The sequence below is a fragment of the Gordionus sp. m RMFG-2023 genome, chromosome 5 (assembly GCF_954871325.1).
Source record: "Gordionus sp. m RMFG-2023 chromosome 5, tfGorSpeb1-WG-v2, whole genome shotgun sequence".
NCBI lineage: Eukaryota > Metazoa > Nematomorpha > Gordioida > Chordodea > Parachordodidae > Gordionus > Gordionus sp. m RMFG-2023.
Window position 1 is genome coordinate 19,881,009 of NC_088779.1, and position 24,817 is coordinate 19,905,825.

Genomic DNA, 24,817 nt, shown 5'->3' on the forward strand with positions numbered 1-24,817 from the left:
TTTATAATGTGAATATTGTGCATTTTCTAATAATCATTTCATACCCTACTTTAAAGAAGGAATACAAATATATCTCTCCTAATAAAAAAAAATTATTTGAAATTTCAGGTTTTGAGCATTAAACACCTCAAATTAGAGTCCTCCAATCTGAAGTTGAATATGAATATATTATTGTGGAAATTAATTTTATCCATTTATTGAATTTAAACTGATAACTAAATTGAATATTTTTTTTACTTTTGTTTTTAATATGACTTAAATTTTATCAATTTTATGATTTACATCAGTAAATTTTATGTGACAATACCATATAATTTTTTACAAGAATTATCAAGAAAATCCCTCAGGAACTTTGAAAACCCCATACGAGATTTTTTAAAAAATAAAATTGGGCAGACCGACCTCTTTCTCTTCAGATTTACTCTTTAAATAATTGTTGTCGGGGTTTGTCTATTTATATAGGAGAAAAGTGATTAAAATGATAGTGATAGTTAAATAAATTGTTTATATTATAATTTACTATATATATATATGATTTCTCTTAGAGCACTAAAGATTCATTCCATGCAAAGTTTAACGCTCACACAATGAACACTATAGTTCAAGATTTCCAGTGGGGTCATCTTCAAATCGATGCAATATCTTTGTATCTTCTTATTTTAGCCCAAATGACGGCTTCAGGTATTGTTAACTATTAGAGCTTTCTCAAATATGATTAATAAAATGCCTTGCCCATTCAATTTTTATGGGATTTATTAAAATTAAATATATAAATATTAAGTGGGATATAGATAGAGCTAGGAAAAAGACAAATAATGCAGTTAGATTTTTAATTTTTAAAATTATTTTTTTTGTTTTAAATTGTTAATTTTGGTTGTAAAATTTTCATGTTCAAAAAATTCAAGTTTTTTTGAAAATTCAAAACAAAAACTCAAATTCTTTTTTGTTTGCTAGCCCTATTCGTCATAATACTGTATACAGAGTTGAGACCGTGAAATTTTTAATATAATACATACTCATATCTTTATATAAGACACTTTCTTTTTTTCTGTGGATTCTTGCATTCTCTTTGTTGTTTTTCTTTCCTTTTTAACTATGTTATAACTTATTATTTTATATTTTGGCATGCCAAACTTAACTGTTGTTTGTAAATTAGACAATTTAATTTTATGATTACTTGTCAATATGTATTAATCATTTTATTAAAACAATCATCATATTTTACTGTATAGAATAAAATATATTTATTTATTTCACTATCCAACATTTTGAATTGCCTCTTTGGATACAATAATATGGTATAAAGATTATAATATTTGGGTAATATCGATTTGTTGATTGTATTTGTTTTAAAAAAAATTTTTGTTAATGTCTCTTTGTTTTCAATTATAATAATATAATATAAGAGGAATACTTTATTATAGTCGTCGAAATATTATGTCTTTTATCATTTGAAAAATTTGAAAATTTGGGATAGTTCTTCTGGAAAGGTTTATTTGGTGGCTTGTGTATAAGGATGATATCAATTTTTCTTTCATAAAAAGTATCGTAACAAGCTACACTTATTAAGTAAATATTCAAGTATTATACCTTATATATTTTGGGATATTTTTAATAAGATACTTGAATTTGTATCTAAGAGACATTTTTATAAAGAATCTGTATCAAGATTCATATATCTACGGACTTATATGTATTATACTCTATTTAATAAAACATAAATCTAGGTCTTCAACTTATATTTAACTTGGACGAAGTCTCTTTCATTCAAAATATGGTCTTTTATATTGAAGAAGCCTATAGAACAGCTGTATAAAAAAATTAATAACTTGTTTATATTACTATAAAATCCTTAATACTTTGCGAAATATTAAAACTAAAGATCTGCAAATTTCTACTTGGCCAGGCAAATTTTTTAAATAAATATTCGGGTCAGGCCAAACAAAAAGAAATAATTTTTTAAATTTCTAGCTAATATTTATATACTTCATTACATTTTATATTCTCAATTTCAATATTAATCTCCTTTCCTCTCTCATCTCTCCTCTCATTTTTTGGTTTGTATCACCCTATAATTATATTGTTTTATTTTAATTTCAAAAAAGTTTTTAAAATTTAATACCCTATTATTTATTGTTTTTTTTCAAAAATTTTTACAAAATATATAATACTGTTTGCTATTAATGAAATAAAAATATTAACATCTTTTCAAACTGTTCATCATTATAAAATTTTAGCAATAGCGATAGACAGCATTAGTGCCCAAAAGAGTGAATTCAATAAATTGTAATCTTAATTAACATTAATAATATTTAAGAAAAGCCATTAACCTCAAACAGGGGTGGGGTTAAGCGAGTAACCGGGAGGGGGGATTCCCCCATCGAAAATTTGTCTGTTCTCGTAAATATCATTTTAAGCTAATAAAAATTTCCCTCATAAAACCCTCCCTCCCCCCTTCATCACACCTTCCTCTCCAAAAAATGTATGTATGTATATATATAAAATATAGAGAAGAATTGTAATTCAAAATTTTTAGAAAAAAGCTTATAAAAAAATAAGTAAACCCCCAAAATTATTTTGGTATAAATATAAAATAGCTAAAAGCCTGCAATAAGTGGTCCTAAAGACCTCCAATAAAATTAATTTCTGAAAAATCTGCCTAAAAGTGGTTTCCTTCTATCAGAAAATCCTATACCCCTTAGGGGAGAGTATTTTGCAATGGGTGGATAGCCATCAATTTTAAATTTTTAACCTTTGCCCATGTTCGAATTACCTAACCAATTACCCATTTAAATTTGATTAGCTAACCCACCCATTTTGAATAAATTATTTGATTCCTTTTTCATTCATTATATAAAGGAATCTCTTTTTGATAAATTAATGAAACAATAAAAAAGCAAATTCATAAAAATTTAAACAAGTTAATTATAACAATTCCGAATATTCAATATATAGATTTAGATATAGACAATAAAAATGTGATCACCTGAAAATTAGTAAAAAAAATTTAACGGGCTAGGCCGGATTTTTAGTAAAATTTTAACTTGCATGACCGCACTCTTTGATATTTATTAACAGCCTAAACTGGTCAAAAAAATTCGGGCCCTGGCGAACTTATGCAAAATTCTTAAGGGGCCGGGCTTTGCACATCTCTGATTGAAACTATTTTGATTAATTTTGTATACATTAGTTTAGCACCCACCAGATGGTCACCTTCAAATTTCTTAATGTTTATAATATTAGAACCAATTAAAATATTTTTTTAATTAGGATTACGGTATATGGGAAAGAGGGCAAAAAACTAATCAGGGTTTGCCAGAACTTAACTCCAGTTCTATAGGAATGGCTAAAGTAATTTTTTTTTAAATTTATTTATATGAAATGCATTTTATATATGGTTGTCACAAGAATTAGTTTTTAAATTACATTTAAATATTAATGTCTTGTCCTGGTTCGTCTTATTTTTTTAAGTCTATTTCTGTTTAGCCCAGTTCATGGACACTCTATTTTGGTTTTTTTTAAATAAATATTTTGGTTTGGAAAGACTCACAAAGATGCGTTACCTGGGTCAATCTAATTATACTCTTTCTTTTTAGTCTTTTAGATGAGACGGTAAACAGACTACTGTTTAGAAATAAGACGAACCAAGACACGGCTTAAATGTTATTTTTTTTCTTAATAGGAAAATTTATATTAGCTATCTTTTTGTATGTATAATACTTAGGCAGCTTTAGACAGTTTAAATGAGTTAGATCTTTTTGGAGCCGCCGGGGGCAATAGTTCAATTATACATTGCGTGGCAGGTGAATCACAACAATGCGAAGTATGAATTATATTTTATCATTTTTAAGCTTATTATTATCCGTAAAGATAAACTTTGGATTATTCTAACAAGTATAATATACTAATTATATGGATAATAATATAGCTTTTTATTTTCGATCTGATACGATTAGATTTTTATTAATAATTTGCATTAACGACTTGGCACTCCGCGAGAAATTTAAATGGAAATAATTCAAAATTTTTAATCAATTTGATTTATTATATTTTAGATAGTTTTAGAATCCATGCTGCCCCGTGAATCTAATTCCAAAGTAACTTTTTTTTAAAATTATGTTTTATGGATTCTCATTCCTTTAAAATCAAAATAACATGTAACATTAAATTAGGAAGTTGACTCTGCCATATTGTTCTTAATAGGATATCCAGCTTTTGCCATTGACAGTATTAGCCTCGTTAAACACACCAAACAAGTTATCATCGAAAAATTGCAAGTATATATTTGAACCAATGGCGTAGATACTATTCATTCATCAAAATGCATTTTAGAAGCGTCGTTAAATATAAATCAGCTGGCAACATGCCATTTTTGTTTCCCAGATAATTATAAAGTGTTTATAAAATTTCAATGTAAATTATTTATATGGAAAGTCAAAATGTGCCATCAGCTGATTTGTATTGATAGACATTTAAATGTTAGTCTGGGTGTTATCATATACTATTGACTTAAACAACTATATAAAAAATTTTACACATCATAATTCAAATCAAATTATTTTACATTTCTTAAATTCTATATTATTTTAAATAATATATTTATTTTTCCTAATGAGATTATTTTTAAGATGTTATTTTTCCAAAACTATTTCCTACGCAATTTTCTTTACTTCAAAATAACATGCGATAATTTGACTAAACAAATTTTCTTGCATAATATAATGTAAAAATGATAACTTGTCCACTTCATTCATATCAGACGAACGATTAAAGCTTCTAATTTATATTATGCAAAACAAAATTAAGCAAAGAAAAACGAGCTTAAAATCTTTTTGAAAATGATATAGGACAGAATCCGGACCGACTGACTGACCAGTATTTTCCGAACCGCGATCTAGTCTAGTCTTTATGTTTCGATCTGCACTTTATGTCAATATTTAATAACCTTATTTTGATTTAAAAAATATTTATTAGGGTAGATACGGTTTTAAAAGATTTCTCAGAGATGGGTACTGCACAGCTATAGAGGTTTTATTTGTTTTTCTTTCCGCTATCTAATAAATTTATATTAAATATTATTGCACAATACAAGATAAAAAAATTTTTATACATTCATGTCCAGTTTAAATTTTGAAAACTTGAAAATTGCATTCCCGGCTTTCTATTATAGTTGGATATTTGCCCATTTAACCAATTTTCTAGAAAATGGCTAATCCTCGTTTTTAGTCTAACATTATCACCTCAGCATTTGTTTCTTTAGGGCTATACCTATTTTTTTATGCATTAACATCTTGGAATATTGATTTAACATTAAAACTCGTTATAAGACAAGATTATTATTAGAAGGCATTAGAATCGGCCAATCAAAAAAAAATTTTAGGATCAAATCGGAAATTTGTTTAGGATCGGATCGGCGAAAACAGTCTAATTTCATTTGCCGATACCGACTCCTTAAAATATTTTTTGGTTGATGACTTATTTTAAAGTTTTATTAATATTCCTAGATGGTTATGCACTAAAAATTTACTATATTGTACTAATTCCGAGATTGCATATTTATAACCAGGTCATTTTATATTAAAGCCCCTTAGTTTTTTTTTTGAAAATAAAGCATAATTTTAAAGAAAACAAAAATAAATTAACTCGCGCAGTGTTTAGCATATTTTCTTTGGTGCACACCTATGAGTCGATTTTTAGCCGATACCAAGTTATAAATTCTAGGCCTGACTGATAACAAATCATAATTTTTAATCCCGAAAATTTGTTTCTACCATTTGAGTCAAATTATATCTTTCATCAATAAATTAGAACGATTTTAAATGGTTATTTTTTTTAAAAGAGGTTTATAAATTATCAGTTCTCGGATATATTTAAGACATTGGCATTGTTAGCGCTTATTATTTGGACAGTTTGCTAAATTGTCCTTTTTTAATTAGAAATGTTCAAAAAAAATATATTAATTAAAAATGATCATTTACTTATTCATTAAAAAAAATAATAGGACGCGTCCAGGCAATATTACGAACCTTACGAATTGAAAACTTTTGAGAACATCGAATGCGAATGGCCCATGTTCTTCGCCTTAATGAAAATCGATGCTGTATTCCAGAAAAATCAAGAACGAGTATATAAATTTTGAGAATTGGAAATTTTTACATACATAATGTATATATTATGTATATTATATATGTTGAAGTAGAAGTAGAAGAGAAATTCCCGTGTTAATCCCTTAATCAGCAACTGAATTAAAAGAGGTGGCTGGCATCAAAGTTTATTCAAAAAAATCCGTTTAACGAGATAAATTTAATTTAATTATTTTGTGTATTTGTAATATAATTTAATAAAATCTGATTGAAGGAAAGATAGAAGGAAATGAATAAATAATAAAATAAATATCTAATTCTACTTTTTATTGATACAAATGATCAAAAATTTTTTTATACATTATTTTAAAGCTCGAGTATTATGACGGAATTTTGGAAAAAGTGATGATACATCGGAGCGATGGAGTCAAAATTATGCCTGAACTATATTCTGTTCCTTTGGAAAAAGTACTTCATTTAAGTTGTTTTTTTTATATTTATCTATCAGTGTTCATCGTTAAATTCCGTGTTTTTTTCTTTCCAAATTCCAAACTAGCTTAGCAAACTCTCTCACATCTTCTCTTTTATTACTTCTACTTTCATAACGATTGATATTGATAAAATGTACTTTTTAGTTTCTTTTCATCCAAAAAACAAATTTAGCTATGAACTTTCCTTGTTATAAGATTATGCCCTCTTATTTAAGTCAACCTCCTCATATCTCTCCTATAAATACTTCTGAACAATAAATTTTTCATTTACAAAGTATTAATATAAATATACTAGTTTATTAATATACTTATAGTTTTTTAATATGATTTGAAAAAAATTAACCTTTTGCAGTGGAGGGAGGGAGGGGGGTTTCATCTTCCCGGCACAATACTAGTATTATTTTTCTCTAATTTTATATGATTTTTTAAATTTGTAGGTTCCCCTTGAACACCAATGCCCACATAGCCAAGATCGAGTGCCCAAAGGTAAATTGCCTTCGCTGATTGGTCAATCTCTTTATATCATCAGTTGCCTTTTGATGGAAGTTTATAATAATGTTTTAAATGCATGTTTATTTTAATTATTATTGTAAGCACTTTTATATTAATAGTTAAATATAAATTTTTCTTAATTGTATAATTATTGGTTTGTATTTAAGTTTATAATTTATTCTTCGAATGCAAAGAATATTTACTTATTAAAAAGAATGGAGTTATTCCTGCTTCGCTGGTATAGAATAAATGAGTTATTTTAAATTAATCTGAAGGCTAATCACTTAACGGCGATGGGAAATTTATGGATTAATAACACTTAAAGTGTGTCATAAAAATTTAAAAAAATAAAAAATTAAATTAAAAGCAAAGAATACTAAATTACTTCTTTTTAAAAAATAATTGTTTATATTAATTTCTTCAATATAATAAAGAGTTACATAGCTGTGGGTGAGATTGATCCTTTGAATCGTCGCCTCAACATAGAACAAAGGCCCGAACTTGTTGTACAAGGTCTGATACAATTGTTTTATATTTATTTTATATGATTTGCAAGCTCATGTTAATCCAATTTTTTAAATTGGCATGTTTGTAGCTTACCTAATCTATATCTTTATAATTAATAAGTTTTATTTCCGTATAATGTGTTTTATACATAATAATATTTTTTATTATCTTTATAAATTTTTGCTTTACGTTGCATATCTCTCAAATTTTCTCCCTATATAAAAAATAGACTGTCTTAGACAAAACATAAAATAAATTTAGTTGTTTAAAAACTGATAATTGTTGAATTTTAAATGGATCGGCCAAAGCCTAAATTGTTGCCTCCCGAAGAATTGGCGATAGTTTAATTTTATGTTTTATTTAGAAATATATTGCAACGTACCAGTTGCAGTTATAGCTTGTTGATTTAAATTGGCGGTGAAAGAAATGGTCTCCTCCGATACCCATACAGGTCTAAAGCACTTTTCATGATGTCTTTGTTATGAAGTTTATGTACATTTAAATCAAGTGTAGCCCGCCTATGGTTAGTAAACATAATTCGATGTCATCATTATTCCTGAGATTAGCAATAAAAGAGTCGCGAAGAGAATTGTTTAAAGTGCGCCTGAATGAACAATTAATCGCTAATATCTATTATTATTATATTTTTCTCATAAAGGGAAAAAAGAATGTTAATGCGATTCAGACATGCAAAGTAAGGTAAAAATTTATGATACTAAAATGTTACAATGCAAATCAAAATATTTTAAAAAAATAAAATAATTTTTCAAATAATATGGATATAAATCTACCAACTTTAAAAGTTGGATTAACATAAGCATGGAAATTATATAATAATATTATTATAGGATTCTAACTCTAAAAAATCATTAATCAATGTAGTTTATTATATGAAAATAAAATCATATTAAAAATTATTTTTTCAATGGTGATGGGGACTTTTAAGGTTATATCTTGGACCCTGACTAGTGATGAGACATTGTTACGCTTGAAGTTTACCGAGACTAGCTGAGGCATGAAGCGTTATGACTCAGCTTTAAGATGCGTATTTTTTTGGCCAATCTTCTAGGAATAAGTTATCTTTTACGACTCAAGTTGTGAAACGCTTTTTTTGCCTAGGTGATTTTTTGGCTAAACATTATTTTGTAGTCGCCATGAGTGTAACAATTTACCAACACAAACTTTAACTCAATTTTGAACCAAATTAGAATTAGAACTCAATCACCCTTTACATGAAATATTTGCAATTCTTTTCCTTACCCATAGCTCTTTTTTTTGAATTATTTCTTTTGAAATTTTAAAATAGTTGTAGTTATAGCTGGAGACGATCATATGAAGAGCGAATTAAAAGAGCTAGACATTCCAGTTCAAACGAGTCAAGAGATATATCCTATCGAAGTGCATCCTTCATTGGTCCTCACTAAAATTTACAGCTATCTAGGTTATTGGGTTTATATATAATTTTGATACTTTCTTTACGAATATCTGGTTGGGGTAAACCGTATAAATACGTGGTAAGAGGAGGATACCCTCAAGTCATATACTGGGAGATTTTAATTGTTACAACAAAAAAAATCTGTATATATTTTGACCTGGTTTTTACAGGAACCTTCTATTTTATGATAAACTATGTTTATGTAAAGTTTCATATTTTTTTATTTTATTAAATTATTTTCATATAAATTTTTCAAATATTTGACAATTATATATTTAAATATTAATTAATTTAAATTTGATTATTGCATGTTTTAAATAGATATTTATAGAACAAATATGAAATATGATACTTAAAGCAATTTTGCTATTCTTTTGTGACACTCAAAAATTCTCATTAAATTTTTATTTATGATGTTGAATAATATAAAGTAATTTAATATATTTTGTATATATATTATTATTAGGTGTCAATAAAAAATTGCATTTATCTGGTAGACCATTAAACGAAACCTTTCTACTATCTACTTGTAAATTATACACACTAGAAGAACGATTATTGGCATTTACTTCTCATGTAATCATCATCACACATTTTACTAATCGAATCAAAAATATAAATTTAAGAAAACTTTCAAAATTTAACAAAAGATAACAAATATTTGGAAATAATAATATATTAATTTTTTTGTAATTTTACTCGAATAACGAATAATATTTTAAATACAAGTATTTGGATCAATCTGAATTCTACATGGCATCGGACCAGGACTTATACGTTGACATGTTTAAAATGTTGCTTGGTATGCTCTCAAATTCGTGGAAAGAAGTTGGAAGACCTACCATGTTATTGCATTTACAAAAGGCTAGTGTAGGTAAGGATACATTTCATATTCATTTATTCATTATTACATCCTGAACATTAATAATGTTCTTATTAAAGCCTTTTATATACCCATCTTAATACGATCTGATCCGACTTAATGCGGATAAGCCGGCGCCATTTAAATTATTTTATGTTACTGATATCTTTTATAAATACTCCTTTAAAGGAAATACACCAAAAATTTATTTTGCTTCCCCTTAATCATATTTTCTTTTCAGTCTAATATTATACTTTAAAATTTTTTCTCGGTTCGGACTCAATTCGGATCTTTGAAAAAAATAGGGTGGTCGATCAGATAAAAAATTCTCGGATAAGACTAGGTTGACAAATACTAAATCGATTAATTTCTTATTGTACGAATTATAAAAAACCTTTATTTTATTCGAAATTTGTTTTTTTTAAATATTTTAAAAAGTGAAAAAATGGATTATTATATTTAAAAAATGATAAATAGTAAAAAAAATCCATAAGTAACATCTTGAATGCTAGCGAATAATTCTTATTACGATTACAAATAATTTATAATATTTTCATATGATTCATATAATTTCATCGATTAAAGCAATAAAGAATGATTCTTTTTTTAGTTTAAAGCAATAAAGAATGATTCTTTTTTTAGTTTAAAGAAAAAAAGAATAAATGAAACTTTAAAAAATGTACCCTATGTAGGGCTCTAATTAATTTTTACTTGTAAACTGTGACATTTTCATTTTTATTGTCCATTCCCCTATATATTTTTCTATTAGTGAGAATTTTTTTTTAACTTTTTAAACATAACACACTCAACAGATGATAACGGGAAAATATATAAATCGATAATAACTACACTTTGTAAGGTCAAAGATGGATACCTTGGCGGTGTTAGGTAATATTCAAAAAAAAATTAAATATATTAATGAGTAAAAGTTAAGGATTTATTTTGTCTACCATATGAACATTAGACATTGATATGATAAGGTTTTATGAAAATCATATTAGATTTTGATTTTAATCCCCCCCCCTTGTTTACTACTAAATTTTATTTACAATTGTTAGAATATCATAATATTTAAATCAACATTTGAATAAAGGGTTCAAATCGGTTATTTAAACGATTTCCTGAGCACTTCATGTATAACCAATATCTCATGGCTAACTGATAATATAGAAGAGAGAAAATCATCTGGTATTTATAAATAACTATATTTTTGATAATATTTTTTTACTTATGTTATCGATAATTAATGTGTCTTATATTTTAAAAAAACGCTTATAGCATCAAAGACTCGTGCTCTTCCGCCTCCTTTAATCTTATTGCATAATTATTTAAAATAATTAAGCTTATATTTTAATTAAATAATATTAATTAAAACTTTAGATAAGTTAGGCAAAATGATGGACTACAATAATTATTATCATGATTTAAATGAAGGCTCGTTGCTTAAAATTAAGCAAAAGCATGCGTATTGGGCGATAAAATTATGTAAAAAATAATAATTACATAAGAGTCACTACTATTTATCTCCCTTATATATTTCTATAAGAATTAATTAATTTTCGATAACATCATCGATTTAAACATTTTTCGGTATTTTAATATTTGATAAAAACATAAACTTAACCGCCAAGAATCGCATTCGCTTAATCACATACTGGGACAGGCTAAGATAACTAAGCCTCAGTTATCCCCCGCCATCCATAAAAATAGCAAAATGCATTGGGCCAATATGAGACGGTATACGCAATTTTGTAAGGGCTTGGTTAAGAGGACTAAATCAATATCACTGGAACAAACGAACCCAGGTTATTTAACACACTACTATTCACTCAGTAAAATTATTACGTAAATTCTAATCATGTTATTTTAATTAATATTATATTATTTTTTTTTAATATTTAGGAATTATTTATATTGCTATTTTCATTGATTTTAAAATCTTATCAATATTCATTGCATATGGTATTGCTGAATTATAAATATTTAATATATATTGTGTCGGTTTATTTTACAAGATTATTTTATTAATTTTTAAAATTTCTCTATATTTTTTGCCTTAATTTTATTTAATAAACCTTATTTTTTTTGTCGACCCAGAATATTAAATTTATTAACCAACTTTTCTTAACCATATACAGTCATAACGCTAAATCTTTTATGGACAAAATATAACATCTCAAAAAATATTATTATTTTCTCAGATTTACTAAAGGTTCGAGCTCATCTTAAGGATATGAAAGAAACCGCCAAAAAACAAGTTATTCCCACCACGAACACGTTAAGTGTCGAAAAAGAGTCCAAAACACTTGATTTATCAAGCTTGACTCATCAAGTTCTTCATCCGTCCCCTTGTAAATTAATAGAGAAGAGAAAAAAATTTTATTTAATTTGAGCTTCCGTGGTATCTAAAATATCAACAGTTACACAAATATAACAAGTGTCGATGGGAAGAGAAATTTTTAAAATAGTAATAATGTTTAGTCTCTCTAAAAAAAAACTAGAATCTAAATTAATTTTGCTAGTTTTTTGAAAAAATTAAAATATTGAAATGCTCAAAAGAGGAATGATTTCACTTTGAGAATTTATCAAGCTCATAGCAAGGACGAATTTTAAAGTCCAGTAGTATTAAATTTTGTGCCAAGATTTGAAGTTTTGGCCGATGTCGAATTGATATCTCGCATACAATGTGATAGATGGAAATTAATGGAATTGGGAGTATAATAATTTTTTCTATGTTCGCATTTTTTTGGAAAAGCTGATACCCACTACGACCATTTTACTGAATGGAACAAAGATGTCGAAAGTAGCTCCTACCACAAAGTAGACACTAACGAACTCATCAAAATGTTAGTCCAAACCGATTCTCTCAACGAGCAAGCAGACATCATCCATTATCTCTATATTACGAAGTGAAATTTTTTTTTAAAATTGGGTTTTATTTCTCCCTTCTAATTAAAACTGCTTATATTTAAATATTATTGAAAAAATTTAGAAGGAAAGGGCTATTTGACTTTAGAATATAGTGATTACTATATTTTGTTAAAACTTAAAATGTATCAATTAGGTAAAATTATATTTATTTTCAAATTTTATACCTATTTTTAAGAAATTTTGATCGCTATACTATTAAGGCATTGTTAAATCAAAAGGTTTTGAGCGTCGCTTCGCACCATTATAGACATGACGGAGAGATAAGTGAATTTATTTTTTTTTTAAATCTTAAATTAGGGTCTATTTGAGAACGCCAATCAGTAATTTGGTTTAACAGCTTATATCTACAAGGTAAAATATATATTAAAAATATAAATCATATCATTTTATGTTGGTAATAAGGGGTCCAGAATGGGTGGTTAACGTTGAGGAGAATAACAACATTACTGTATTAGATCTTTTGCAAGAACTCTATGACAAGGTTTGAAAATTTTTTTTATCAATTTTCTTTTTATTTCAAAACTATTTATTGTTTGATTTCCAATTATAGATAGATATAAATATATTTTTTTACAGCAACTCCCTTCCATAGTTTTTTTTTTAATTTTGTTTTGTCATGATTTGGGTAAAAACTCTAACATGCTACTGGGCAAAAATATTCTTAATTTATTATTTTCAAAGGTAAGATTAACTTCACCTACTGTTTAAAATTCACTTTCCACATATTTGAAAATATTTTGTCAAAATTGGGGTATTTATGTCATATCTTTTTGTCAGATTTTCCCATTAACATAATATAATGCAATGACTTGATTATATAATTTTTTGATTATGAAAAGTTAATTTTATTTTAGCATTTTGTGATTTTTATTTAAGGCTTGTCACGCCAAGCAATGGTGGCTTGTCAGGCATGCAGCTGGCCTCTTGAAAAAAAGAGTTGACAATTTATCCAAGGTATAATTTTTAAATTTTACAAAAATTTTTTTAGAGATTTTTACAAGATTTAAAACAATTAGTCGCTTAGCCAGGAATTTTCTACGGGGGGGGGGGGGGGGTAATTTATATTGAAATGATTTTTTTTGGAACATTAAAAATTTATTAGAACTAATAATCATATAAAATTTATTAGAACCAATCATATTTGGAAATATGATAATTTCGAACCCTAATAATTAAATATTGGAAAATTCAAAATATTAAGAACGAATATAATACGGTTAAAAAATGTTATAGCTATGGTATGTAAATCACAATAAAATATAAAATTAAACATTTTATAATAACTTAAAAAGTTAATCTAAATATCATTGGGTTACAAAATTCAAAGAATTTATATATCGGAAAAAGTTCACATTACAAGCAGACCACAAGCCATTAAATCCAAGAAAAGATATACCAACAACCAGGGACCCAAACCGTTATTTATAATGGTTCAGTTTGGTTACGGTTCAGTATGTAAAAAAATATAATGGTTACGTTAAGGTTACGGTTCTTAAGAAGAAATTTATAAAGGTTTGGTTCGGTTCTAATTATAAAGTTCATTCCGGTTAGAAATTTTTTTATTGAAGCAACACCATCTTCTAATTTATTTTTATTATAAGCATCTATGAATTATATATAAAAAAAAATATATAAGATTCAGAATAACTCATTTTTAAATATATTATTTGAAAGTATAAGTAATATATTTTCTAATATAAATGGTTTCCTTTTTGTTCGTTGTGACTATAACACAAATTTTAGCCCTGAAAAAGCCCAGGGAACGCCAGTACTTTAAGAGCAAGTTTATATAATTCTCGATATTCAAATTATTTCTATTTCTAAAATATAAAAACTGAACTGGTTTAAACCGGTTTAACAGCTTTTTATAAAGGTTCTTTTTACTCCTTCAAAAAATAATTATATCGGTTACGGTTATGGTTCAGATATTTATAACGGTTTATAATGGTTTAACGGTTCGTTAAGGTTCACTCCGGGTCCCTGCCAACAACATCTACTGCCAAAATACAAAGATGGGATTTATTATTAGCAGGTTACCAATATTAAATAGAATTCAAAAATAGTCGACAACTAGTCAATGCTGATATGCTATCTCTATTACCTATACAGGGAACCACAATATCAAAAGAAGAAACATTAAATCAAATACAGATGGGAGAACAAACACCTTTAAATACAAATGAGATTGAAAGAAAAAAAATGCAAGATGATATACTCTCTAAAGTATACAGATATACAATAGACGGATGGCAAATAAACTATGATACATGTTTAAAGGAGTATAGCCAGAGGAGAGAGGAAATTACAACAGAGAGAGGTTGTTTACTCTGGAGAACTAAAATGATTATAATACCACAACAATACCGAAACATCGTGTTAGACATGATACATCAAATAGATATTGGAATGGTAAAAATGAAAATGAGATCAAAACAATACGTGATGTAGCCTAATATAAACCAAGATATAGAAACATGGGTCGAAAAATGTAGTGGATGCCAGGAACAACACGATATGCCTCAAAAGACGTCAATTTAAAATTGGCCAAAACCATTAAAAGCATAGCACCGAGTACATATTGATGATGCTGGACCATTTCAAAATCATTATTGGTTGGTAGGGATAGATGCTAGCAGTCGTTGGTCAGAAATAGTTCCCGTGACTAGTACTACAACCGAAATCACGATAAAAATATTAAAAAATATCTTTGCCAGATTTGGATAATCGTTTTTGATAACGGGCCACAATTCAGCAGTAAAGAATATAATGATTTTTGCGAAAAAAACGGAATAAAATTAGTGCACGGAAGTCCATACCATCCTTAAACTAACGGCATGACTGAACGTTTAGTTCGAACCTTTAAACAGAGCATGAATAAAAGCAACCAGGGGATTTAGAAACTAGTTTAGCTATTTTTCTCTATAATTACCTAAATACACCAGGGGCAGAAAATGAACAAAGTCTCGCCGAAGTACTATTAAAAATTAAACTAGAGGAGACCAAATATTCGAACGGGAGAACAAAGGAGAAGTTAGAATAATACACTCAAAAATTTGAAACAAATGAAGAAGTGTTGTCGCGCATTTACAATAATATAGGAAAAAATGGGGAAAAGCCATTATTAAAAGCATACTCGGATCACTACGATATGAAGTAAGTATAGAGGGTAGAACGATTATACGTCATACTGAATAGGAAAGGAACCGAAAATATATTAACTGAAGATTACGAAGTAGAAGAGAGAACCGAAGTGATAGTAAACAATATAGATGAAATAAACCTAAAAGAGAGGGAGGAAAATAATACAATTTAAGAAACTGAAGGAAATATCACAAAAGTTAGAAACTACAAGTCAAGATCAATATCCGAAAAAATTACGAACGAAACCAATTTGGAGATAAATGTTATGTATTGAATTGTTTATTGTTATATTTGTATTTTTCTAAAATGTTTATTTTCATTATTATATTTATTATGAATATAATAGATGAATAGAAAAAGAAAGCGATACGATAACGAATAGAAGAAAAATATATTTCAATACTTCTAACATTATATTTCAAGAATTACTTCATATAAAAACATATTTATTAAATCTTTAATTAGGGAATTGGAACTTTTTGACTACCCTAGTTGTTACAGGAAAAACATAAAAGTGATGAAATTTAAAGATTTAACATAAAACAAATTAAGAGTTATCAATAACCGATGACATTAAATTTATATCAATTTCATATCAGAATTCCGCAAAACAAGAGAAACCTAGAGGAAATAGAAATAATATTTAAAAAAGTTCTGCATGATAAAAAAAAATAAGAATGTAAAGGAAATAAATTATATTGAAAATACTACAGCTGTATCATAGAATTTCTTCAAAAAATAGGAAAATGTTATCATTGTATATCCATTGTGACATATATTTTAATTCTTCACAATTAAATTGAGAGAGTTTTATTCTTCGCAAAATACTATAACATTATTTTTCAAACTACCAAAAAAACATGCATGTCATTTATTAAATTAAATTTGATATTATCTACCCCTCCTTCTAGACGTGTGGCCTGGAATTTTCAACAGGGAAGATGGTGGGGGGGGGGGGGGTGATTTTTAAATATTTATTTAAAAAAATTGGAACATTAAAATTTATTAGAACTATTCATCATATAAAATTAAATAGATCTATCATATTTTTAAAAATGACAATTTGGAACACAAATGAAAATATTTAAGAGCGAATATAATGTTATAAAAAGTTAATCAAAATATCGTTCATATATGAAAATTTAATATTCTTTGCGATTGTTACAATTTTTCAATAAGTTATTTTGTATTGGGGATTAGATCTCTAACCCATTCAATCGATTTTCTGATGTCCTATCTGAGTTAAGTTTTTATTCTCCGGAAGAAAGCGTACTCTCATTTATGCTATTGACTAATATACAGAAATCTCAATAACTTTGGATAAAGCTCATAAATGTATTCTAAAGTATACAATGCTTCCATGGGTTTCTTGGAGTTTATCTTTCATACCAAGATTTAAATTCTGAAAGTATTAACTCAGATACATTTAAATCTTCTGAATAAAAGCTAAATTTTATTTTTCAATGTCAAGATTTAATCTTCAAACCATATTTTTATCATATTTCTTATTGTTGCACATTTTCAAAAAAAAACATAATAATATCAGATTGTAACCGATTTATTGGTTCATCAAAAACAAGTTACCGTGGGTCTACCACCTGAGCCCAGGGAAAAAATAATTACCCACCCTTTACCGCCAGATAAAATTAGAGACCTCATTAATGACGTTTACGGTGGGGATAGTAGTACCGCTATGTTGACTCAGGTTAAACTTTAATTTCTTTTAAATATATACTCCAGCACTACGTTAATTTTTATAAATTATAATGTTTTAATTAAATTATCTAAATTCATGGCTAAAATTCCTTCTATTGCAAATGAGCCTACTCTGTTACCTTTTGCAGGATCGGGAAGTAGCTGATCATAAAAACCTGATTCTATCTTGCCTTCAAAATAATATAAAAAACGAGCTAGGCCAAATCTCATATTGTCACCATCTTTAGGGGAAATATTTTTAAATAACGCGCTCAAAATTCGATTATGTATAGAAATAAATATAAAATACGATAGAAATTAAAATCAAATATTTTAGCCTTTGTTTTGATAGTCGAGGGAGCATTGATTTTTTTATTGGAAATGTTAAAAAATTTAAAATATTTATTTGGAATGATTTTGTTTTTTTGTTGTTTTAATCGTAGAGGTTTATCAAAGAAGTTTATTATTACTTTAAACCAATGGCGTCGTTTTCTTTTCCAATTTGTGGAGAGGCTCACTTTTTAGAAAAATTATCAAAAAAGGCTCCCATTCTATCTGGTTCCTAAAATTTTGAAAAGTGTGTTTCCCGTTCCTAAATTTGGTTCTAAAGGTTGGTTGCAAACTTTGTTATATAAAAATCAACAGAAAAATTTAAACAATTAAATAAACCCTCTAAAATTAATCACTTAACATTTTTAAACATTATATATAAATTACGTGCACTTTTGTTATTACCGGGTTCTAGAAATTTTTATAAATGGTTTTAAAAGTGGTTTCCAGGTTTCTGCTCTGATCTTGTTCCAGACTTTTATTATATCCAAAGATGATTACTTAATACATAATATATTTGCTTACTTAATATAAATTAACTGGAAGCTTGGGCCTATCTGCCCCATCCCCCGAACGATGCTACTACATTTAACAATTTATGCTACATAAAAAGATAATCATTAATCCTCATATAACTTATATTGTATTCACAACTATAGGAACTTTTGGTGTACCTTTCCATAATGATAATAACTGAGCCAAATTTATTCAAGGAAATGTTGAGACTCAGGACAGGTCTGATTCTGCAAGTTATGGCTTCAGAGTTGGCCAGAGTTTTGGACTGTTCAGGTACTAAAATATTATTTACAATTAATGCGAAAATATTTCAATACCGATAAATGTATTTAAATATATCTCAAAAAAGAGTGCCAAAAATTTAAAAAAATTTTTTTTTGGTATGCCATAAGTTAATTATTAATTTAATATTTTTATATATCCAAAAGTCAAAAAATAAATTTTTTTTATATTAATCAGAGACCTGCAGAGGTACCATTTGCACGGCCCGGCCCTGTTTTAAATTTTGTAGGCCCGGCCCGGATATTTTTAAAAAAAATTTTTACGGCCCGGCCCGGATTTAAAAATTTCAGGCCCGGCTCGGAATTTTTTTAAATTATATTCGACTTGGTATATACAAAAATTCACCTATGAGGTATTTTACCATATTTTTCAGCGAGTATTATCGCTTATTATTTAAAAAATACATGTAAAAAGCTAATATTTTGAGAATATTATATTGAATTTATAAAACTGTTATTTATAAAAATGGATATTTTGAGCATATACTATATTTTATATTGCATTTATAAAAATAAAACTAATATTCATAAAAATGGTAATAATATTTGTCATATACTATATTTTATATTACATTTAAAAAAAATAAAACTAATATTTAATTTATAAAAATGGAAAATATTTTGAGAATATAATATATTGTATTTAATTTATAAAATAAAAATAAATCGCTATTTAAAAAAATGCATGTATAATAAATAGTATTTTGAAAATATAATCTAATTGCACAAAATTAATATAATTTATTTTATAATATAAATTTTTAACAAAAGAAGATAATTGTATTATATAATATTGTAAAAAAAAATAATGAAAAATGTTGGATTAAATACTTTCATGACTCAAGGTAAATATAATAAATGCAATAAATATTTGACAGTTTGCAAAGTAAAAAACCAGCATGATTGACGAAACCCTATACTCAAGAAAGATATTAAAAATTCACAAATTATCATGAAGAAAGAGAAGCATATCTACCTTTTCAGGTTGAAGATTACTTCTTCTTTCTTCAAGAATTCTTCCAGTAGTGGAAAAATACCGCTCACAGCTTGCACTTAAAGCAGGAATTGCCAATTTTGCTAAAATTGGAAATTCGCTTTGATGAGCCGCCCACCACTCTAACAAATTATCCACCTTAAATGTTTTATCTATTATTTATGTAATTATAATATTCATCATCGGGTATTGACATATTACCAGATTTACCATCGCCCCATTTGTCATAAAACGATTCAGTTTGTTTAACAACAGTCGTAATTTGACTGGTCGATGGTATTTCATTTACTTCCTGAGCCTCTTGTAATTTAATATAATCTTTTATATAGTTTTCCGTCATTTTGCGATCTGTCCCTGACTACATACGTAATTGCTTGAATTTGGGACAGAGAAAAAGAGAAATAAAATGATACTTGTGTAAAACAAATTTTTCAATTAAAAAATGCTTTATATTAAGTAAAATCAATTTTATTTCTCCTTTTCGCTTTGAAAGGTATTACAAACTTTAAGAAGTGATATTCCTTTATTTGATTGTTTTGGTAAAATATATTCTAAAAATTTAGATATGAATTATAAAAAAATATATTAATAATACTTGAATATTGGGGCTTATTTAAGATATTCCTTGATTGTTTTGGTAAAATATGTTGTAAAAATTTAGATATGAATTATAAAAAAATATATTAATACTTTGAATAAATTTGCAGGAAATTAATAATTAGATCGATCTGTGGGTTGTTAGGTAGTGTTAACCATCACCCAATATTATATTAATCATAACTATAATATAATATAATCTTATAACTATTAATTCATAATGTAAAAATTTTTATAAAAAATATTAAGGCCCGGCCCGGGTTTAACAATTTTAGGCCCGGCCCGGATATATTTTAAAAAAATTTTTTAGGCCCGGCCCGGATATGTTTAAAAAAAAATTTTTTAGGCCCGGCCCGGGTATATTTAAAAATTTAAAATACGGCCCGGGCCGAGCTTAGGGCCGGGCCTGCAGGTCTCTGATATTAATAGCTAATTTCCTGAATGGCATTCCTCCTGTTTTAATATAACTAAGTAAATTAATAATATTCTAGCCAAAGATGCCTCTCTCTTACGTTTAATTTAATCTTAATTACCTGAGTCGATTTGAGTTCACGACTTGAGCCGACTTGAATTCCCGAATCGAGTCGACTTGAATTCACGACTCGTTCATACTCAAACAAATCAGTTTCGGGTCGATTTTTCCACCCAAAACTTGGTTTCGTTTTCAACTAAGTCGATAACAACACTAATCTCCAGCATAATATTGTATTATAGATATCATTATTGTTATTATGATTTACTTATTATATTAAATATGGTAATTCACGTAAGATAAATTTACACTGACAGATATTATTCGTTTTATTTTAAAATTAAAACATAATAATAATCATTTCAAGATTTTGAGTCTTTATAGATTTTTCCGTCGATTTCTCGTATTCATAAAAATAAATATTATCCGAAACCGATTTAAACTTTAATATTAACATTATAATTCTTATACATTAAAAGAAATCAATAATAAAAATAGCATACAATCCTATAATATCGAAAGAAAAGAAAGTAAAAAAATAAAAAATAAATTTTTAAATAATAAATAATTTCTTGAACACAAGGAATAATCACCTTTTTCTTGGAGATTACAATATTTTAAAAAATTCCCACGATTATAATAAATTTCAAAAAATTTCCTCAAGCCCATATCCAAAAATTTAACCTATTGTATTTAATGAAAATAAACAGTGTTTATATATTTAGTTTAGAAAATCATTTGTTTAAAATACTAAAATTTATTATTATTAGAAGAAAAAATTTATAATATTTTTAAGTTAGCAACTGTTTTAAATATTTTAAATTTAAATATTTTAGGCCCAAGTCCTTTTTTTCAAAAACCCAGGCCCACTAGGAAATATAATATATGGCAGATGTAGTCCCTGGACATTTTTCTCCTTTTAGCTAGGATGTTTTTTTAGGTATTGAATTTTCTTTTTTCGAGATTTTATTTTTTAATATATCTAGTCGAAGTCTGATGATCCTTCCTAGCATTAATTCAGACCATATCTTCCCTGTTTTGGGGTAGCGTGTGCATTCCTGTACATCATTAAAATTTATAAAAACCAGAATGCTCATTTGTCATACAACAATTATTTTTAACGTGTTTTTTATAGTGAGCGGGACGAGGTTAGCTTTCAAAATCTAATGGGGTGTAGGTAAATTTAATGATGATGACCTATTACATTTTTCGATGAAACAAAATATATTTAATACTTCAATTATAAACTTATTATTTATACCAAAAACGCCACTAGATAGGCACTTTGGATTAGAGGTCTGCATTGGGCGGGGTTTCGGTCGACCCGCCCATTTAAACGGGCCGGCAAAAAAAATTTAAGAACGGGCGGGCGGGTTAAAAAAAGTTTTAAACTATGGGCGGGTTAAAAAATTTAGACAATTGACGGGTGGGTAAATAAAAATTTTAAATCATTTAAGTAGATATTAATAAAAAATTATTCTTATGAATTTTTTGGATATTATTAAAATGTCCTTTTTTGGCATCATAAAAACTTTTTTCTTAAAATAAATAAACTTTTTTGTATATTTAAAACTACTTTGGTGGAAACGACAAGAAAGAGATTTGCCAAAGCTATCAAGATTAGATTAGCAATAAAAATATTGACAATTCCTGCAACTAGTGCTTCTTCTGAACGAGGATTCAGCATTGCTGGAAGCAGTGACGAAGCTTCCATAGAAGCAAGGGAAGCATTGCTTCCTTTTAAATTTTTTCTACAAAATTCTTAAATAAACTTAATAGAATCTTTATTATATGTTATCTGACTTCGTTAAAAAAATTAATATAATTTTTATATAGTGTTTTAAACGGCTCGTTTTGAGCCTATTTTTGAAAACTGCTAACTCAATATTTTGGCCAGAAAAATATTGCCTAAGCATCGAGATTTCGATAATATATATATAGACCTTTGTTCCTTCCATGAGCAAAATCTTCAGGCTTGCATATTATTTCTCAGGATGAAATATTTAGTTCGCCGTTTTTAAAAATTGGCTCAAAACGAGCCGTTTAACAACACTATTTTTATAACCTAAAAATGTTAATATTAATTTTACTGCGATAAAAAATTACTATTATTTTTACTACACATGAGGGAAGCAAATTTAATATTGGTTATTTTTTTTAATAAATAAAGAAAATCTTGCGAATATATTGTGTAATTTTACGTTTAAAAAATATGTATTGGGGAAGCAAATAAAAAAATGCTTATTTTTTTAATAAATAAAAGAAATTTTTTTTTAAATATTATATTCTTTTCCTTACTTTTTTTAAATAAAGAATTTTTTCTTTTGTAAAATCAGAGTTGTATAAAAGGTATCTATATCTATATACTATTTTAGAGGTATCTGTTTACTTTTTAAAATATATTTTGAAATACTTTAATTTAACACCTTTTTATCTAAAAAGTAAAAATATTAAGACTAAAAAATATATGTAATATTAAAACTTATATATTATTTTTTCCCCATTTATATCTATAGCTATAAGTTCAAGATTGTGAAGGATATTTTCATCATGCAAAGGAATTTATAAATCCTTGCTTAGCCATCACGCCCATTAATTATATATATAATACCATTGATGCACAAAATTATTTTTAGCAAATAAATTTATTTAGAATTTTGTAAAATAATTTTATAGATATTCGCTAACTTGCGGGAGTTATCTTGATTTCTGTTGTATTTTTAAATACAGTAATTTTTGTTCTCATTCACGTAGACTCGATAGATTAGATTTTTAAGTGGCCAGAATAGGGGGTAACGAAAACATTCCAATTTAACCTTTTACCACCATAGACTTTAATGACTCATATTCTCAACTAAAAGGCCAGAATGAGTAACGAAACTGGCATAAATGAAGGCATTTCCGAATACCTCATTCAATATTGTGGCGCAAGAGTGACAAACAGACATTATTACTTATCTAGAATTGATGACTCATATATTAAAGGTGTTCATACATTTAAGTCATCGTAATTGGCTCAAGTAGAGGCTATTGAAAATCATTTCGTGTAAATGCCTTTTACATTTCGTCAAAGCAATGGCAGACTTTAATGTCACACTTTTAAATGCGTTTTAATGAATGAATCATCAGTCTATGTTAGTATTGATATCATTGGCAACAATGTCTATCAAAGGTTATTATTTTATTTTTCCTGCTTACTATTTTAATTTTTGTCATGGTTTTCTCCTTCTTGCTCAAATAAGGATATGTTACTTTTTTCTCCATCTGACTATTTTAATTTTTGACATGGTTTTCCCCTTTGCTCAAATTTGGATATATTACTTTGTTTTTTCTCCTGATATTTTAATTTTTGTCATAGTTCTCCCCTTCTTTGCTCAATTTTGGATATGTTACTTTAATATTTCCTGAAAAAGGAATCTTTAGGTCTTTTTCCAATTTTTGTGATATAGGTATACATGACCTGTAAAGATCAAGATCTTAAGAATAACTTTAATTTAGATTTGTATGATATATTGGCAAATATTATTTAGTTGGCTCTTTATGTGTCGTTGTTTCAAGTTAATCCGTCGAGTTTGAGGCCGCGAAAACTAATTTTTGTCGAATAGGAAAAGGTTTGAGATCTCTATTATCTTTGACTTCAAAATCATTTCTCCCGATAAACATTGCTTTTGGGTTCTCCTATTAGGATGACAGATTCTCGCACATCTTGAAATATTTCCTGCATTATTTTTTTAAATATTTTCCGAATATTTTTTTAAAATATATTTTTGTAAACCGAGCCTGGCCCGAAATATTTTAAAATTTTTATTCAGTTAAACTGGCGGGTATCATCTATCCAATTTCTAAAAAATATAATGCCCGTTTATTAATTAATAAAGCAAAATATTAATTTTTTTCGAAATTCTTGGATTTTATTTCTGGTTAAAAGTTTTCAAAAATGACAAACAATTTAATCCTAATCTTTAATTATACAATGAAAATTGGTCATTT

The 24,817-nt window shown here is 27.0% G+C and overlaps 1 protein-coding gene across 2 annotated transcripts in view; it reads left to right on the forward strand.

Moving 5' to 3' along the window:
• The window catches only part of LOC135930021 (probable phosphorylase b kinase regulatory subunit alpha), a 43,872-nt gene that overhangs the window by 15,546 nt on the left and 3,509 nt on the right, over window positions 1-24,817 (forward strand). For both annotated transcript variants that reach the window (XM_065466788.1, XM_065466787.1), the window contains exons 4-26: window positions 546-681; window positions 1,728-1,810; window positions 3,271-3,351; window positions 3,725-3,823; window positions 4,056-4,097; window positions 4,173-4,277; window positions 4,975-5,028; window positions 6,002-6,124; window positions 6,456-6,551; window positions 7,012-7,119; window positions 7,501-7,579; window positions 8,880-9,014; window positions 9,475-9,584; window positions 9,738-9,882; window positions 10,683-10,758; window positions 10,964-11,058; window positions 11,502-11,675; window positions 12,072-12,221; window positions 12,626-12,779; window positions 13,204-13,282; window positions 13,678-13,755; window positions 17,489-17,647; window positions 18,627-18,756. In XM_065466788.1, the coding sequence (XP_065322860.1) occupies window positions 546-681; window positions 1,728-1,810; window positions 3,271-3,351; window positions 3,725-3,823; window positions 4,056-4,097; window positions 4,173-4,277; window positions 4,975-5,028; window positions 6,002-6,124; window positions 6,456-6,551; window positions 7,012-7,119; window positions 7,501-7,579; window positions 8,880-9,014; window positions 9,475-9,584; window positions 9,738-9,882; window positions 10,683-10,758; window positions 10,964-11,058; window positions 11,502-11,675; window positions 12,072-12,221; window positions 12,626-12,779; window positions 13,204-13,282; window positions 13,678-13,755; window positions 17,489-17,647; window positions 18,627-18,756 (2,491 nt within the window). The remainder of the gene's footprint in view (window positions 1-545; window positions 682-1,727; window positions 1,811-3,270; window positions 3,352-3,724; window positions 3,824-4,055; window positions 4,098-4,172; window positions 4,278-4,974; window positions 5,029-6,001; window positions 6,125-6,455; window positions 6,552-7,011; window positions 7,120-7,500; window positions 7,580-8,879; window positions 9,015-9,474; window positions 9,585-9,737; window positions 9,883-10,682; window positions 10,759-10,963; window positions 11,059-11,501; window positions 11,676-12,071; window positions 12,222-12,625; window positions 12,780-13,203; window positions 13,283-13,677; window positions 13,756-17,488; window positions 17,648-18,626; window positions 18,757-24,817) is intronic.